The sequence below is a fragment of the Pempheris klunzingeri genome, chromosome 13 (assembly GCF_042242105.1).
Source record: "Pempheris klunzingeri isolate RE-2024b chromosome 13, fPemKlu1.hap1, whole genome shotgun sequence".
NCBI lineage: Eukaryota > Metazoa > Chordata > Actinopteri > Acropomatiformes > Pempheridae > Pempheris > Pempheris klunzingeri.
Window position 1 is genome coordinate 20,529,191 of NC_092024.1, and position 18,371 is coordinate 20,547,561.

General features: G+C 40.9%; 3 protein-coding genes across 3 annotated transcripts; 1 reads left to right on the forward strand and 2 right to left on the reverse strand.

Annotated features, from left to right (window-relative positions):
- Nucleotides 1-147: 147 nt before the first annotated feature.
- rdh12 (retinol dehydrogenase 12) lies at nucleotides 148-5,180 on the reverse strand. Its single transcript, XM_070841879.1, has 7 exons — nucleotides 5,071-5,180; nucleotides 4,302-4,420; nucleotides 3,792-3,947; nucleotides 3,579-3,683; nucleotides 2,608-2,817; nucleotides 1,910-2,099; nucleotides 148-1,115 (listed from the first exon to the last, which is right to left on the reverse strand). The coding sequence occupies exons 1-7, from the start codon at nucleotides 5,145-5,147 to the stop codon at nucleotides 1,013-1,015; spliced, it is 960 nt and encodes a 319-aa protein (XP_070697980.1). The 5' UTR covers nucleotides 5,148-5,180; the 3' UTR covers nucleotides 148-1,012.
- Nucleotides 5,181-6,111: 931 nt separating this feature from the next.
- On the forward strand, nucleotides 6,112-10,862 carry vti1b (vesicle transport through interaction with t-SNAREs 1B). Its single transcript, XM_070842443.1, has 6 exons — nucleotides 6,112-6,266; nucleotides 6,379-6,437; nucleotides 7,792-7,989; nucleotides 8,605-8,778; nucleotides 9,046-9,107; nucleotides 9,629-10,862. Exons 1-6 carry the CDS (start codon nucleotides 6,170-6,172, stop codon nucleotides 9,717-9,719), a joined length of 681 nt encoding a protein of 226 aa, XP_070698544.1. The 5' UTR covers nucleotides 6,112-6,169; the 3' UTR covers nucleotides 9,720-10,862.
- Nucleotides 10,863-11,274: 412 nt separating this feature from the next.
- On the reverse strand, nucleotides 11,275-17,635 carry arg2 (arginase 2). Its single transcript, XM_070841841.1, has 8 exons — nucleotides 17,399-17,635; nucleotides 17,179-17,251; nucleotides 14,207-14,381; nucleotides 13,884-14,043; nucleotides 12,892-12,986; nucleotides 12,664-12,768; nucleotides 12,329-12,465; nucleotides 11,275-12,211 (listed from the first exon to the last, which is right to left on the reverse strand). The coding sequence occupies exons 1-8, from the start codon at nucleotides 17,510-17,512 to the stop codon at nucleotides 12,021-12,023; spliced, it is 1,050 nt and encodes a 349-aa protein (XP_070697942.1). The 5' UTR covers nucleotides 17,513-17,635; the 3' UTR covers nucleotides 11,275-12,020.
- Nucleotides 17,636-18,371: the final 736 nt, after the last annotated feature.

Genomic DNA, 18,371 nt, shown 5'->3' on the forward strand with positions numbered 1-18,371 from the left:
CCTGAGCAGTTCTTTGTGTCTTAATGACCCATTTCTCTCTTCTTTTTTTTTGCACTAATCCTACTTTGCTGATGACATTTTGACAAGAAGGAGTCATACAAGCACCCTTATAGTAATATTTCTGTTTATTTACATCAAATGTAAACATTCAACTCTTAACATGGATGTAAGTGTAGTAAAAGGCATGTTTCACTTGTATAAAACACAGAATGTAAACTCTTGGCAACCTTGAATGCTGAGAGGGGAAACATGAGTTGGAAGATCCTTAGAAATGTAAAACGGTAGTTCCTCCAGGAATGTTCAGTTTTTGGCAATGCAGATGGGAAAAATTCTTTGCAAATATCGCAATGACGTGATCCTAAATCTGATTTGGTTAAAATAGAAAAAAAGTCTTATAATCTACATTTACTACAATTATCACAAAATACATTTATGCAATTCAAGCGGTAATCATGGCTCAGACTGACGCTGATCTTTGATAGTTTAGTCATTGTTTTATCAACCTGGAAACGCTATAAGAACCCCTGCAATAGTTAAGAAATGCTGGCACAAAAGTCAAGCAATTTAGCTGCAAATTTGGGAGAAATCAAGAAACTAAATATTTGATAAAGATGCTGGTCATTTACCCTGGCTTGACCCTTCACAGTATCCTACAGCATTGCAATACATCAAGTTGCTTTTTTGCCTACACTGTATTCACATTGTGTCACAAAAATATAGAGTCAAAAAGTTATTTGTGGTTACATGATAATACAATTGAGTGGTTTTGGTTTGAAAAGCTGTCGCGGAGCACCAAAATACTCAAGTTATTATAATGTAATTACTGCATTATTACACAAAAAAGCAACTTCACATTATAGTACCTCTTACAGTTTTACCTGACTGCTTATTATAGGTAAGAAAAGGTCAATGTACAGAACATTAAAACCATAATGAAACAAATGAAATGAATGAGAACAGAAAGAATAAGGACTCCTTTTAGAACTGAGATAGATGGAGGTTAAAAGTTGAATTAGTCCCACTCGATACCAAGAAAGTCACAGCTGACGTCCCACAGTCTCCTCGCTGTCTCCTCACTTCTGCCCTGTGGGGCTACGAAGGCAGGGGCGCAGTCACTGAAATGAAAGGAGGGGGAGAGATCATTACACAGGAGCTAATGATGGTGTGAGTCATCACTCTCGGCGCAGTGCTCTCATTTCTCTCTGACCTTGCACATGATGGTAATGTTTATTATCATCATTTATTTTATGTGTCGACACTCCGGGAAGGGCAGATGTGCAGAAATGAGGAACTGCTTTTACATGTTTGAGCTCTTGAGGACGCGTATTTGATTTGACAAACGCTGCCCTTGAAAATGAGGAAAGTGAAGGGCTAGATGAGCTTGTAAAAGAGCAACATCATGGTAAAATGCACTGCTGCAGTCAACTCTCAGGACTGTTAGCCTTTTTTCATTTCCAGAACGTAGCTGTCACTCTCACATTGATTCTTAATGCCCTTAATACATGATGCTAAACAAAACAAGGGGGGATGAAAATGAATGTTTTCATTTGTATAGACGCCTCCTATATGAAAGGTTTCAAACTGTGATTGTGAGTGAAAATGCTCTGTTGTCATGTCATGTGACCTCCTCTAGCCCTTCAGCCGTCCCCACCCACTGAAAACTTCCTGAATCCACCATTGTTTTTTCCTCATTTGCAGCAGCTCCTGGTAATATAAAGGTGTCAAAGGTGAGAGCAAAGCCGACAGACTGTTCAGTTCTTCTAAAACTGAGCATTCAGACTTGATGCCCTTCAGCTGTTTAAATGTAACGTTTAATAATTCCCTTTGAGAGCAGCAAATGGGGAATTTGCATCCAGCACCAGTTTCAGGTGCCCACGTCTTTCTAGCTTTCTAGCTTGTTGTCGCCTACCTGAAGTGTTTCCCAGAGATTGAGTGCAGTTCCTCTGCCACAGCACAGTAGATGCTGGTCTGTGCCCCCTCGCGTGGCGTTTTTAGGAACATGGAGAAAATGGTGAAAAATATCATCATGAGAGTCGAGTGTCTGGTCAGGTCAGAGTTCACCGTCCCCGGGTGGACTGAGTTCACTGTCACATTGGTGCCTGTGAGGACAGCAGACCTACGTCACTATGGATGATAATTGATGATTATTCACAACATCAGACTGATTATGGGAATATAATGATGCTTATTACAAATCGCCCAAAACTGAGCTCAAGTCTCATAGATTATCATTTTAGGTAAAAAATAAAAGTGTTACTCTGTGGAATTTAACATTTTACTATCCTGTAGCTAAAGACTTTAACTTACAAAATGCTGAAAGTAGAAGATGCACCATCCATTTAGACAAACATGCTGAGCAAATAATGATTAGTGCCTAATTTTTGACCGGAGTCCTTGGTTTACTTGCATGATGTTAAACTTTTGTGCACTTACATGCTCTTGAAACGGCAACATTACAACAGAAAAGGCTGGTTAAAGTTGTTGTTGGTCTCAGTCCTTCTCTTGGCACAAATCATCCCTAATCCTCTCTCTGTTTGCCAGAGCAGAGCAGCTCATCTGTCCATTCTCCCGTGTTTTGTTCGTTTGTTGTCGTGTGTGTTTGTGTACCTTTGAGTCTACGGGCCAACTCTCTGGCGAAAAGCACATTCGCCAGTTTGCTCTGGCAGTACGCTAATCCGCTGTTGTAGCTTCCCTGGCTGTGAAGGTCGTGGAAACGGATCCAGCCGAAGTTGTGTGCCAGAGATGAGACCACCACGATTCGGGCTGGCGCGCTGCGCTTCAGCTGCCCGATCAGGAGGTATGTCAACAGGAAGTGCCCTGGCAGGAGTAAGAAATGTGTACAGTCAGTGCTGAACACACAGAGTCTGTGTTTCTATTAAACCGACTGTAAATACAAGACTTACATTTATTTCCTACAGTATTTTCTGGATGAGGAAGAGATGTCTTCAGCAAAGAATTAATGAAGCAGAAACAGTACTCAACCAATTTTCCCTTGTATTTTATACCTAAAATTGTATTTCCACATTTTCCATTAAATTAGAATAGCATAAAATAAAATACAACTAATTTATCCAGCTGAGGCCAGAAATTCTCCTTTGGTCTCACCAGATAAATCAATACATTGTTATAAAGGATGTTATTATAGATCTTTTTGTTAGATAGACGTGAAAGACAACTATGACTAACATATTAGGTATTTGTTATTAACAATGACGTCTTAATGCTATCAGACAATGTCAACACACATTTTACTCACAATTTAAAAAAAAAAAAACTTTTGAAAACTGTCAGGATCCAAAAACAAGTTGAGTACAAATGAAACCCCACAATTATGATCATGAAATGTATATCTAAAACAATAGGCTGAATTACTTTAATGCTCCCAACTCATTTACAGTCTGTTCTTGTATGTAATAAAATGTTAGGATCAGAAGCCTTAACATCAGTCATTTTTGCTTGCTTAGGCGACTCATTGTGCCTGAAATGTTTTGACACGATAGATGAAACAACGAGTTAGTCTGTCAGGTTTTCAGTTCTGTTTAAAGTTTATTAAAGGGTAAATTTCAGCTCAGTCTTACCCAAGTGATTGACTCCGATATGCATCTCAAAGCCGTCAACTGTTTTTGTGTAAGGGCACATCATCACTCCGGCGTTGTTGATGAGGACGTGAAGCTGGTCGACCTCTGAGGAGGAGAGCGTCAGAAAAAAACAAACACGGCAGCTGTGATACCTGTTAAATGAACACACAGCAGGGCCTTGAATGTAGACGTGGGGATCAACTCTGTGCTCACCTCTCAGGAATTTCTGTGCAAAGGCTCGTATAGAGCAGGTGTCCGCCAGGTCGAGCTCTCGAACCTCCACTTGTGCTTTGGGATACACGGCTCGTATACTGGCCGCAGCCTCCTCTCCTTTCTCCACATCTCGGCACGCCATGATCACCCGAGCCCCTGTGGGGTGGAAAATAAGCAGCAGCTACACTATGAACAAAACAGAAGCTTTGTGAATCCATAGAGGACAGGACAGACGATGCTGCTGCTCTGCTTTCAGGCTCACAGTGTTTACGTCATCCCTCAGGCAAAGCATCACTGTTAAAACATGGCAACGTCAACCAAAGACCATAAACTCCAATATTTGTATCAGGGTTTAGGGTCTGTGGCTCAAAATGTGGATATATTATGATATAGGACATAAAATATTCATCAAATGTACTGATTTTAGTCTTATTGTGTAGAATCTACAGAGGAAACTACTGTTTTCTCTTGTGTCCATGGGTAAAGTGTGGGTGCACAAAAAAAAGTCACCTCGCGCCACCAGGTCCAGGGCAGTCTCCTTCCCAATCCCAGTGTTGGCTCCAGTGATGAGGACTGTCTTCCCTTCCACATGAGCTGTGGACTTGCACACTCCTCCTGATGCATATTTTCTAGCGATACACAATGAGCTCTGGTTAGTACCAGAAACACTGACCCACCAGCAGACAGGTCCATCTGGATGACTAGTGGCCCCCACTGCAGTCAGCACAATCTATGTCCTCCTTGGGGTTGGACATATGGACCGCCTGGCTTAATTATTCATAGAGAAACTTGGATAATGAAGAGCACAGAGCGTCAAGTCACACGACCCACGCCACTGAGCAGAGCCGGCCTGTAACCAATAGCTCTGCTGGAGTAATGCACACAGATATAACTCCTCCTACGCTCAGCCTCCTGATAGGCCCGAGCTGCTCCGATGGAGGACTCCCGGTTCATCTCTGGGCTGAAACTCCCACAGCTCCATCATTTCTGTTTCATTGATTTTCCTGCTTGGAAAACCAGTCAGCGTCGAGTTAAATAAGAGGTGGTGGTAAAGAATAAACCTCTAAAATGACGATCAGCTGGGTTTAGTGGGCGGACAGTGTGTGTGTGTGTGTGTGTGTGTGTGTGTGTGTGTGTTTTCTAATGTAAATGATCCTCATCGTTATAATAACTGCATCAGTGCATTGTAATGCCCTGTCAACCAAGTAACAACCCAGCCGTGATGTGTTAACCCGTGCGTTTATGGGAGGATTAAATGAGCGTGTTAATTGCTGCTTACCTTATTTGTGGTCTAAATAAAAGCACCAGTAGCGTCACCACTCCGAGGCCTGCGATAATTAGTAAAAGCAACATCATACCACGGATCTACGCTTTCCTGTCTCCTCCAGCAGGATGCCACTGCTCTTGTAGGCAGAACAGCTGATGTCAACGCTTAAAGGGGTGCAGAGCGTAGAGGGGGTGAAAGATACACCGCGAACGGAATCATGGGATTTGTAGTTTTTTTTTTTTACAGCATGACCAAACATTAGTTGGCATCTTCGGTAGTTTATATTAAGCAGATACAATTTCATGTTGACACTGTATGTCTCAGTTACCGGTTTGTTTACTGGTGTGTAAAAACACTAAATTAGCATTATGATCATTGTATTGTATGTATTTATTCTAGTCTATGGTAAACAGGAAATAAACACATTTAGGCAATCAGACTATTTATATCAGAGTGGCTAATATAGGCAGATTTCATATTTGTTCCTAAAAGTATTTTATACAAATACCTTTAGGAATGATAACAAATTAGTACATCAAGAACAATAAAAACGCCCGCGAAAAAAGCAAAAAAGGAAATGCATTATTGCATAAATTGGTAAATTCAATTAAATAAAGTAGCCTAAATTCAATGTGTTAAAAATAAATTTCCACTTAGAATGAAATGAATAACTAAAATTGATTGTTGTAGCGTTATTTGTTCAGTAAGTAGTAGCTGTGGTGTTTAAAACGTCATTTCCCAGAAGGCATAGTGGAAGCTGTCTGAGCAGTGCCTGAATACAATTGTTATCCGGGTCCTTTTTAAAGTCGTTTTCAACAAGATTTAGCATTATTGTTGTAAATTAAATTCTTGTAGGGGATGTAACATCTAGTCCGTCTTATTTTGTATTTGAAAAAAGATCCTAAACATGGCTGTTTGATTTTTTTTGATCTGGAGTTTCAGGCACCGGATCACGAGGACCATCATGCGGAAAAGTCCCGGGGATCTGATTATCATTAAAGCAGAACTACCAGATTAATTTACAGCTGTGGCTGTAATTAGCGTTGTAGTTTTACAGCAAAATACGTAGTGGTTTCTCAAGAAAAGGCGGCTGAGCTGCAATTAAAGCAAAATGTCGTCGGAGGAATTCGAGAAGTTGCACGAAATCTACAGATCGCTGTACGACGAGCTCAAGCTAATGCCAGAGAGAGCTGTGGGATGTCACGGAGGTAAACAGTTCATATTGTTGTGATACCAGCTAATGCCGACTGTGTAACCTCAGCAAAGTCTTCAGAGGGGGTTTTCTGTGTAGTAAAACCAGAACTTGTGTTGTATCCGCAGAGGAGAGGAAGAGGTTGGTGAGAGACTTCGATGAGAGGCAGGGGGAGGCTGAGGAAGTGGTGAGCTGCTCTCCTGGTTGTGCCCTTTTGTTTGTTTTGCTTCGCCCTATTTATTCTAACTAGTTTAAACAGCAGAGTAGTTTTTTCTGATTTCACCACAAGCTCTTCGTCAAGACTCAAAGAATAAAGTTAAACAGCCTCATCTTAACAGCTAATATATGGAGGATTGGGAGAACTGGTACTAGTACCTCTGGACAAATGCACTTCCACATAGGTTTGCAAAACCACAAGTAATATCTGCTGTTTTTATTGTGTTTATCTATTTAATACAAATGAACATTTAAATGAGGACAACCCAATTTAGAGATCCAAACTAGAGATCACTGTATTTTTACCTTAAGAAAACATAACAAACACAGAAGAGTTTGAATACTAAAATGTGGACATATTATTACAAACTCATGAACATGACCTACCTTCTGTGTGTGTTATATATATTGTTGGACATATTCATCTTTGTTTTAAACAGTGGCAATACCTCAATGTAAAAATATTCCATTACTAGTAAAAGCCTAAAAGAAGTTAGTTCGTCAATGCCTAAGAGAACGTACTCAATACAATCAACAAGTAAACAGAGGGAATAATGTAATCTGCAGACTGCAGATTGTCCTGTTCATTTAGTTGTGTGTGTATTAGGTTCAAACTAATGCAGTCAAATAAGCAGCAATAAATCCTACTTATGGTTTTTTAAAATAGTTTGAAGGCTGCAGTTTCTCGAAGCTGTTGAATTTACACCTATGTAACGGTTTCAAAAGGTTAAATTATTAGAAAAATTAAAACACTTCAACAAATGATGGTTTATCTGATTTTACTTCATATGCTGTGGGTAGATTTATGTATCATCTTTTATATACTGAAACATATTTTATATGTTAAACTTAATTCTACTTAGTTCTGCAAAGTAAATATACTCAAGAGTTATAGACTAATGTTTTAGAGTAAAAAGTACTTTATGTATAAAGTAGCTTCAAATGTAAATACTCAAGTAAAGTAAAGTCCATAAGAGTAGTTCCTCAGTATTTGAGTAAAAGTGCTTCAGACTCCTGGTATTAAAACTAGTGAGAAACTAGTGTGCAACTGCCCTGTTTCTGCTTTTTACATGGAGGGATTAAGAGAAGATTGAGTTGTGATGACTTCTGTTTCTTGTCTTTCTTCCCATTTGGCTCTTTGGAAATACCTTAAACGTGATTTGACCATTAGAGCTTTGTACGTCCAGATGTCACCATAACGTCACCCAATCTAGTAGTTGCTCCATCAGCACTCAGCGCATTAATTTTAATGTGTTCATGGGCACTTTATAAGAAAAGATATAACGTTTTTCTCTGAAATTACACATTTTCTTATATGTCTCCAGTTGCAGGGAATGGAGGAAGAGCTGCGTTCTGCCCCCTCCTCCCACCGAAGTGCTATGAATACAAAGCTGCGCCTGTACCGCCGGGATCTGGGGAAGCTGCAGAGGGACATGAAAAACTCTGCTCCTGGCTTTGGGTCGTCTTCCCATCCAGGGGAAGGAAGTCATCACAGCATCTATTCATCGCAAAATCAACAGAGTGTGAGTGTGAGGCCGTGTTATAAATGCTGCTGGCGTGTGGTGTCATGTCATTACAATAATTATAGGACCAAGTCCCCTTACATGTCTGTACGATTGTTAATTGCAATATTGTATGAATATCTTATGTAAAAAGCTATGGAATAATAGCATACAAAAAACTTTTGTATTTCTGGATTGTACAGCTTTTTTTTTTTCAATTCCTGTAATGAGTGGCTGCTTGTACAATGTGGCACCATGCAGAGACATTTCCAGGAAATTTTAAAGCAGGAAATGTTTCAGCTATCAAAAATGTCAGTGGGAAATTATAGTTTTGGTTGTCAGTCTTACAGATGGAAAGCAAAAAGGTTAGTATCTTTTCTGCTTTTTGTAAAAACAAATTCTGGATGAATGCATGAAATGAAAAAATTATGTAAAAGGACATGAAGTAGTTTTAGGAAAATATGGAAATTAGATGGAAATTTTACTGTGAAATAATCCTGGAATCAACAAACCAAACAGAACACACGAAGTGAGAATGGGTTTGTTCTCTCTTAGAAATATTCTTTTCATGCTCTTCTGTCACGTTTATTGTTCATTAACCTTGGTTGGCTCTGCCTTTTTTACCCACCTCTGCAGACACACCTGCAGTCCCAGAGAGCCTTGCTGCTCCAGGGCACAGAGGCTCTGAACAATGCCAGCCAGAGTATTGAACGGAGTCAACGCATCGCCAATGAGACGGAGCAGATCGGCACAGATATCATCGAGGAGCTGGGAGAGCAGCGGGAACAGCTCGACCGCACCAGAAACAGAGTGAGCTGTGAAATGCTAGGATGTGACTGTGGGATGGGATTGTGGATAGATAGGGTTGATACTGTATGTTGGACATTTTAGTCACTTGATTCAGTTTCTTACATTTTATAGATTTTCAGAATACAGTCCATTAGTTACACTTAGTTTAGGAGCAAATACAGGTGGTACAGTTCAGCCTGGGGTCGGTGTCATTTATATTTGTTGGATTACGTCGATACTTGTCAGACCAGGTTTTGTTAAATCTGTTCTTTCCTGTCTATTTTGTAGTTGGTGAACACTGGAGAGAACCTCAGTCGAAGTAGAAAAATTCTTCGTGCCATGTCACGGCGGTAAGTGAAGAGGTTATAAATTTAGCGTTTAACATTTTAACAAATATAATGAAACATTTGATTGAGCCTCTTCTTTTTTTATTGTTGCACTATTGAATGCTAAATGAATGTATTTGAGTGTGCCTTTCATTGAATGTGAGGTCTCTGCAGCTTGTATGTTAGTATACTTTATTGTTTATTGCACGCCTTCACTACACAACAACATGGATTTCATGAATAAGAAATTCTGATTGGCTAATTAATGCTTTTATTAATGACATATTTTTTATTATTGGTTGATCTGGTGATTATTTTCTCAATTAACCTCAATAGTTTAGTCCATAAAATGTCAGAATATTGTGAAAAAGACCAAGTAGTTGGTAATTTCTTAAATTACTTGATCAACAGTCCAAAACCTAAAGATATTCAATTTACTATCATGCATAACAAAGAAAAGCATCAAATCCTCACATCTTAGAAGCTGGAACCAGCAAATGTTTGTCATTTTTGTTGGAAATTAACTTTCCTTTTTTCTCTTGTAGGCTGATGACGAACAAGTTGCTGTTAGGTGTCATCATCTTAATGGAGTTGGCTATTTTAGGTGCTGTGATTTATCTGAAGTTCTTCCGGTGAGCGAACTTTTACCATCTGAAAACAGTCTAAGCTCTGGATCCACGGCAAACCCAGACTCCCTGCATCTGTCTCCACTGACTGAGTAGCAATAATGTTCTTCTGCTGTATTCAGCAACTGTTTCTGTAAGTGCAAATAAGAACAGTGAGATGGATCAATCTTGATATGAACTTTCACTGGGAGGGATTCTGTCCATGGGCAGACGAAGTTCATTTGACAAGAATTTTGAGCCTGTTAATGGACCAAACTCCATCAAGCTGTGAACTGAGAATTGCACTATTTTATCAGACTGTTAATGCCAATGATGCCCCGTGGGAGGATTTTCTGGACTTGCTGGCTGCTACAGACCCCAGAGATTATTCACTGTACGGATTTATCCAAGCCTGAGTACAGTCTGTGCCCTCTGGTCACAGTATCCATGAAACGTTACTGATGACAGGTCTGAAACGTTTATGGATTTTCTGATCTCAATTCTTTCTTGTTAATCCTGAAAACAATTGTATTGTGTGATTATCTTTACAATAATTAACAACTGTATGTGATGAAATGACACCAGTTGAATCTGTCTCTGTCTTGTCATCATGACCAGTGTCCAAATAGTTGTATTGAGCTCATTTTTCCAATTCTGAGTACTGAGACCTGAGGCCAAATTTGCCAGAGGTATGAATGTGAAAAATGGGTGGAAAGTCTCTTACTAATGTTGTTCTAAGCCCTTTATAATACAAAAATCACTGTTACAAATAGGCTTCACTGCTGCTTTTCATCATAACAATCTTTAACTCTTTAACCTCCGTTTGGATTTTATCTGATATTTTCTGTCTACAGCCAATCAGACGTAAGTTTAAAAAGGAAAAAAAACATCCGTTGTTGCTGATATCACCAAACTTTCTACCAGGCTGAAGCTCCGCACAGCAGGTCAGGTTAATGTTGGGTAAACAGCATCTGCTACTATGGAATTAATTCTCAAATAATCAGTGAGTTTAGTGTGTATTCTTGAAGTGTGACATCTGTCACAAAGTTTTTCTTCCCCACAGATATCATGCCTTTGTGGTGTGATGCCAAGTACAAAACATGTTTGGTGACTTTCTCAAACCTGCTCTGAGGTGGAGAGTTCGGGTCGGGTTACAATAAAATATTTGAATGTTCTGAAATGTCACCTCCTCATTCCCTTTTAACGTTTGCTGCTACAGAGTACTAAGGGGAAACACTAAGGCTGTGTAACAGCATGTCAATTATGCTGTATTTTTAAATTGCTACTAATCATTAATATATGATGCATCCAACACTGATAACAACTTGTATAAATGTCCAAACATTTGACTTTCAAGTACCTGCACATTTCTTTCAGTCATGCTAGCAGTGACACTTTGGTTCAGACTGAAATATCTCAACAATTGAAATTTTGTACCGACATCCATGGTCCCCAGAGGATGGACCCTAACAACCTAATGACCATCAGGTCAAAATTTTCTTGTTAAAATAGCAGTTTTGGTGGTAAGTGGTAGAAGTTATACACCCTGAGAAGATGATGAAACAAACTATAAAGACACCTGTACATATGATCAAAAATGTAATCACATTTATGGAAGACCAAAATATAAACTCTGTTACAGGACAAAGGTCATTTAGTGGCCACATCAAGTCAAACAGCAATACATCAGTTCAAGCTGAATTTTGCAATTTGTTTTTTGCCAGCATTTGAATCAAAGGTGGACATTAACAGTTTTCAAGCCAATTAATACTGATGTACTCAGTAAGTCTTAAAACACACTGTAATTCTAGTACATGTACCAGTAGTTTCATTGTGAAAATACAAAAGTAAACTCTAAAGAAAATCCAGTAACCACAGCTGGTCCAAAAGTGCAAACACATCATTACTAGTTTTTAGTAACTGGCAAAGCCACAAAACAGTTCTGAGAGTCCACATTGTACTGTGGACTTCAAACTAAGTCAAACTCATAATAAATATGTGGCTCTAACGCTTATTACATACGGGAGCAAAATAAGTTAGTATTGCTGTTGAAATTAATTGTTGTCCCATAAATAAGCATAGTGGTTTCTCAATTATGTCAAAAGCTTTTGTGTCATAATTATTAATGTGAACTTTTCTCCTCAAATCTGTAAAGTCCTTCAACAGCTTCACGACTTCAGACATGATTTTAGTTTTAGCATTAAACAAACACTAAACAGCAAAGAGATGAGAACAGAAACTTCAAAATTTCAGTCTTTGCAGTCTTGAATTCAAAACTGCGGAATGCTCAGGGATGATGTTTTTTTAAAGTTCATAGTTTTGCCTCGTGCTCTCAGAGGCGGAGCTGCTCTGTGTCGTCCTTCACAGGAGGGATCTCGTCGATGACTGCTGGAGCGCCTTCCCTCGTCTGTCCCAGAGACGACGCAATGACGTCAACCGCTAAAGAGGCGGTGGCCTCCACGGCTTCAGGGCTGGCCCCCAGCACGGGGTTTACTTCTACCAGGTCCATGACCGACAGCAGACCTGCATGTCAACGAATCCACAAGTTAGGAACCTGACAATAAAACCCTTTTAAGGACAGAAAAGCAGCATGAAGTTCTCAATATAGACTACCGCGCCCATATTTGTGATTATCTGTACCTGTGTTATGGATTTCCTCTGTGACGTAGATTCCCTCCCTGTAGGTCAAACCTCCGTTCACTGGTGTTCCTGTGGCTGGAGCCAGAGACGGGTCGAACGCATCGATGTCAAAGCTCAAGTGAATCGGCCGCTGTTTTCTGTTCGAGATGGTGAGAGGATTAAAGTGTGAATTTAAGTTTCACTTCAACTCAGACGTGGGCAGTCACATGGTTTTAGTAAACAAGCAAAACAAATGAATTTTTAGTAAACATTCAGTTTATAAAACCTTAAAAAGAGTCATACAATCATGTTAAAATGTGTGACACTAAGTGTGTATATTCATCTGTTAAACACACCTTGCCAGAAGATGATCAAGAGTGACTTCCATGACCCTTTGGATGCCTAGTCTGTCGATATCCCTCATGGTGAAGTACTGGATACCCAAGTTCTTCAGGATGTGGCTGTAAGAAAACATAACCAAAAACATCAAGAACTATCTTCACAGTACCTACATGTTGGAACATTAACTTCACATCATCAGCCATGGTACGGTTAAAGGTTTAAAAGTGATAGTATGTACATACTGCTCTCCGGGGTCAACGTCCCGCAGTCCAATGTACACCAGGTCCCTCGAGGAGAGGAACGGCTTTGTCCAGGAGAACCCTGGGATATCTGGCATCTGTGGTGGACAAGTAGAGATGGTGTAATGTGGATATGTGTATGTAAGGATGGAAAAACACTTCCAACAGTGGGTGATATCTGACAATTACCACAAAGGTCACCAGGCAAACCAGATTTTAAAAAGAACAGAAATTCTCCATTCATATTACAAACAAATATGGGAAGTAACTGTCCACTAGAATTACAGGTGACTCTAAACTTCATAACCGGCCTCCTAAAAGCATTTCAAGTAAAAGACAGAAAGGTCTTTCAAAACTAACATTACTGGTTGTTCCAGAACCTGTTTATGGACCAGTGTTTGGATTACTGCACAGATGCTTGCGGCTCTTAACTTTTCTTGTTAGAAAGTCACAGAGCTCTGTTAAAAGTGTCCCAAGCACGTTATTTGCTCCTGATCCTGATCAGTGTATCTTAATGTTAAGTATCTGCCGACCAAATCCAATCCAATGTTTGTGTTTGTTTATTTTTTGCCCTTCAAATTACAGCTGCACAGCATCCTGGAACTACAGTACCAAAAGGTTTTGCATCTCTTTTGGTCTGTGCAGGAGGAGTTGGGGCCCTTAACATGTGCCCAGGGGCCCATTGTCTCATAATCTGTCCATGTTTTCATATAAGGAAGCTCTGTCAGTGTGACAGTCACGACTGATTGTTAGGTATTGCTAGGAGTTCCTACATTACTAAACTGTAGCTTCTGAATCAATGAAATCAAACTATATGATTCTGAAGATGTATGTGCATGTTCAAATGTTAAATTCTTGTGCCGTAGCACCACCTTTTAGCTCAGTGATAATAATTCACTGAAAAAAACACTGTCGAGTTCTGTGAGCTTTTCGCTGCCACAAAGTCGCTGAAATGTAAGTGATCCTGTCTACACTTCGTTAATGTTTCTCCTCACCTTGTCTTGCAGCTCTTTGAGCATGAACGCCACAGGCTGCCCGTGGAGATTTCCTGATGGAGACGTCATGGGCGTATTTACATCTGCATGAGCATCGACCCAGATGAGACACAGGTCAGGACACTGCTGGGCATGGCCCGCCACTGATCCAATAGCAAGGCTATGAAAGGAGAGGAACAGCTTATAAATATCTGGTGTTTATATCAGCGGAATTCATGGACAGAGTATATTTCCAGGGGAGTTATGATGAGATACAGCAGTGTTTAGACTTATTCTACTGCATGATTTCAAGGCACATACAGTCCACATTATGAGATAATTACCTGTGATCACCTCCCAGCATGACGAGGGTGTGCCCAGCACCGACAGCTCTGCTCACTGCGCCAGATAGCATCTTATTTGCTGCACCGACAGTGCGGGGAAACTTTACATCCATGTACGGTTCGTCCTTCTCAAGGTGGTGGAAGCTGAGGTCGCCGAAGTCGTGGACTGTGTAGTCTGAGGAACCCAAGAACAAGACAAGAGGCTGCCATCAATTCAAGAACTTTAAGCATTTAAGGAATTTGGCTGAGTCACTCTCTTGGTGAGGCTGGCTGACTGACTGAGAACAGAGTTTACACCAGGACACAGACACACACTGGCTGTTGCATTGAGGGAACCTGCAGTCTGTTGGTTCTGGATAATCTCTGTAATTATTTGAACACGGCCCCGTTGTCTGTTTTGGAGAAACACTGGTTCACTGAAGACTGCAGGTTCCTGTTTAAGTTGAAAAACCCACATAATCTTTAGCTTCTGTTGCATGACTTCACATGCATCTGTCTACCTTGCAGCCTGTGGAAGCCGAGTTATTCAATGCCAGTGGAACTTTAGTGACAGAGCACTTTTCACTTGTTCCATTTCCCTCATCAGCTCAGGTTTCAGTCACTGCAGTTTGCCCTGTGCTAGGTGGCTACAGAAGTAAAGAGCGAAAAATTTCCACTTAGTTTAGGGCATGGACAGCGGGGTAAACAAGTGATGTGATCTACCATATTGGGGGTTCATCTAGAAATGTGAGCCTTGATGGCAGTGTAGTGTTCCTCTGCTGATCTCAGGGAAACCAATGTGGTTCATTACCTTTTGGAGAGAGGACAGGAATAGCCCTTGTCTTGGTGCAATCATGAGCATCTATTGCAGGACAATCCAAAGAGTCTGTTATTGCAGCAACTGGCTGTGACTTCTGCCTCTGTTTACATTGAAATGCAAGATTATAGCTGCAGCAGTAAGTGTACTATTCACTGCTGTTAAATCACTATGATTACTGGTTTGATTATATGTATGATTTCATTTGCTGAGGCAGTTTATAACTGACACGAACCCTGAGAGTGTAAAGATTGCCAGATGACGTGGTATTTCGTTCAGTTAGGGTTTGGTTTCAGGGGTTGGCCTCAGCCAGTGACATGGCAGCTGTATCTTTTTTCACTGCTGTCAATTTGACATCAGGCCATCAGAGAGACGACTCCTTGCCAACTCTTTGCCTTCAGCTTCAACAGACTAAGGGACATAACTCAAACCTTTGATTTTGAAGTTAATGGTTTTCTATCTAGGATAGTGATAATCCCAATAATTTGAGTAATGATTGTAGTTCCAGATTTCCCATGCCTAAAAACATATACTGCAGAAATACTCTGTGTGAGGATGTGGAGGGCCGCGGCGCCTGTTGCACAACAGGCGATGTTTACAGCTGATGAACAGATGTCACGCTAGGCTTACGCGTCTGTTAACCTCCTGGTTCTGTTTAATTGTCTACAACACGGGATCAGGTACGAGTGTCTAGTGTGTGTGTTTTTATGATGATTATATTGGTATCAGGATTAACTCAGCAGTTTATAGTGACCTTGTATTCCTGTCAACTGATACAGTGATAATAGCTTTAAGCTTAGTCTTTGGTATTCTCTGTAGTGTATTTATAGCAATCTTATCATACATGTGGCAGCCTCGTTTTAATCTGCTGTGGAGGCAACAGGCACCCCTGGCTTCAGACTGAGCCATCCAGTAAATAGTAACTTCCTCATGGGTTGTGGTATTTGCCCTTCACTTATTATATAATCATACCATCTTGTAAAATAATCCTGCCTGCACTACACTGCTAGGTATATCTTTTATAGTTTTGATCACTTTAGGCTGACTTGTTGTGGACATTTGTCAAGATCCTAATCAAATATAAAACACATCCATTATTAATAATCACCAAAATCAGAATTAGTTAAACATTCACTTTTGAGTGTTAAAGCACCTTAGTAATCTTTGGTGTCTTTGGTGTCAAAACTAAACTTAAGAAGCCTGACTTTGTAGTGACCTTATCATACTTATGTGGCTTTTTTAAATGTGCTTCAGCAGGATATCTTAGCATTACATTCCTCTGCCCCATCACCGCTCTCTCTGGTAAATCTCTTTTGTCACGCATACAAGGAATTTGGAGAACAATGCACCCTCACTGACCCCACAGCTAAAATAAAGACGGTATTCTTTCCAGCAGAGGTGTCCCCTTACATAGACACAGTGGGCGTCTCCGTAGAAAAGGGGATGATAAAAAAAAGGAGCTGTTACAATGAGGGGAGAGTCTGTCTGCAGTGACGACACAGTGGAAATGAATCAGCCATCCTCTTCCTGCACAGCATGTGCACGAATGACTAACCCAGACATGTGGTTGTCTGAATGAGTGGAAGAAATGACCGTGCGTGCAGTGAAGGCACCACAGTGTCCTCTAATGCGCCTGGTCCTGCGCTACTTTATGGCCTTCATACCCTTGTATGGCATCGCCTTAGTGGCTTTTACCGCAGGGACTGAATGGAGCTCTATCAAGAGTTTGCAGGCCTGGTCGCCATTAGTCTACTTTCATTAAAACATTTCTAGGGGATTTCCACCATTGCACATTGTCTGCTCTTGGTTTTATTCTGACATCAAACTACTTGTAAAAACACGCACGAAACAAAAACAGGCCAGTTTGAGGCTATAATGTAAATTTAATAATCTGTTATAAAACTCCTATAATAACATCACTGCACTGATCCTGAGAGAGACTGAGTTGAGGCTGGATCGTGATGTTCCCCACAGCATGTGTGCCAAGAAAAGGCAGCATGGATGTTTATATTTACTGTCTTGCGGTGATGTAACAAGCTGGCTGAGCAGCAGAAGTAGCCGGTAAATCTGAGCTAAATGCTGCCTTAGAGGAACCTGCTGGTTCCACCCATCCACTGTTACATAACGCAGCGGCACCGGCTGCTCCATTATTCCCTCCTGCCTCACTCCCACCTACCTAAACAGGACAGCCTGTCCATGAGCCCCGCATCTCTGATCACCTTCGGACCGTGCTCCACGCCTCTTCTTTTCTATCCGGAAATAAGCATAAAAGAGTAAAGTCAGCGCTGAAGCTGTGATTGTGATTTAAAGTCACAATTGGTTCTCACACACACACACACACACACACACACACACACACACACACACACACACACACACACATAATCTTTTCTTACCTGTCCTCTTGAGAAAGGAGCGCCCAGCACAGCCACGGATTGCGCCCTGCTTTGTTGCCATGTGTGGCTGAGTTGAGTTCTCAGCAGACGGAGCGTTTGTCCCCTTAAAGCCATTTTCTCGTTCTCTTCAAAAGTCTGAATCGATCCGAGCCCGAGTCAAACCGAACCCAGTCGGGTCTGAAATGAGTCTGATGAAAGCTCAGGGAGATGTTGCGCTGGTGGATGCTGAATGTGGCCGCGTTGGTGCAAGGGGCCGGTCTTATGTCTCCTGAATCTGCTTAATATTCATGAGCTGGGGAACAGTAGGGCTAAGATCAGTGGCAGAGGTGATCACACCTTCTTTTACACATGAGCCAAAACGTCTCCTTTTCAGGTTTATCTGCGATACTGAGCGTTTATAGCGCATTATAAACTTTTATTACCAGCCATACATATATAGCGTCTGACGTCAGGATGGACGACACACCTTCGGGTTAGCCAATAGGAACTGGGGGAAAAAAATGGGTTCGTTCCGTGGGCGTGGCCTGCGAACTTGATGTAGGCCTTTTGGAAGTGTTTGTTGTGAAGCCTCTCTGCAGTCTCGTCTAGGTGGAAATTTCCAGTGACGCAGCCAAGCGGGACTGATAGACTTGTTTACTATGTAGCATTCAGCCCCGTCGTTTGTCCACACGGGTCCCAGAAATCCGGTCAAAACATATCGGATTTCAGGTCAAGATGAAGAACACTGTACAATCATTTTCCATAATGCAGTCTGGGGTTCCGTTATCAGTCGGGACAGAAGTGTTGAAAACTCATGCATAAGTAGTTGCTGTACCACACTGTAAAATGAAGTGCTCTCTATGCAGATAATGCCCTATATTTTCTTATTTAATTGGATTATTACCTACCAATGCACTCATGTGTAAGTTGCATTTAGCTGTTTATCCGATTTAGCAGGGCTAATGAACCACCTTAGAGGCTGTTGGGTGCTTTA

Coding starts and splice junctions, on each gene's coding strand:
- arg2 (XM_070841841.1), bottom strand. CDS start 17,512: ATGGCTTTAAGGGGACAAACGCTCCGTCTGCTGAGAACTCAACTCAGC. Junction 14,044..14,206: donor ATGCTGGGAGGTGATCACAG/GTAATTATCTCA, acceptor CTCCTTTCATAG/CCTTGCTATTGGATCAGTGG. Junction 12,987..13,883: donor TCAAAGAGCTGCAAGACAAG/GTGAGGAGAAAC, acceptor TGTCCACCACAG/ATGCCAGATATCCCAGGGTT.
- vti1b (XM_070842443.1), top strand. CDS start 6,170: ATGTCGTCGGAGGAATTCGAGAAGTTGCACGAAATCTACAGATCGCTG. Junction 6,438..7,791: donor AGGGGGAGGCTGAGGAAGTG/GTGAGCTGCTCT, acceptor ATATGTCTCCAG/TTGCAGGGAATGGAGGAAGA. Junction 8,779..9,045: donor TCGACCGCACCAGAAACAGA/GTGAGCTGTGAA, acceptor TCTATTTTGTAG/TTGGTGAACACTGGAGAGAA.
- rdh12 (XM_070841879.1), bottom strand. CDS start 5,147: ATGATGTTGCTTTTACTAATTATCGCAGGCCTCGGAGTGGTGACGCTA. Junction 3,684..3,791: donor TGCACAGAAATTCCTGAGAG/GTGAGCACAGAG, acceptor TCTCCTCCTCAG/AGGTCGACCAGCTTCACGTC. Junction 1,116..1,909: donor ATCTCTGGGAAACACTTCAG/GTAGGCGACAAC, acceptor CTTTCATTTCAG/TGACTGCGCCCCTGCCTTCG.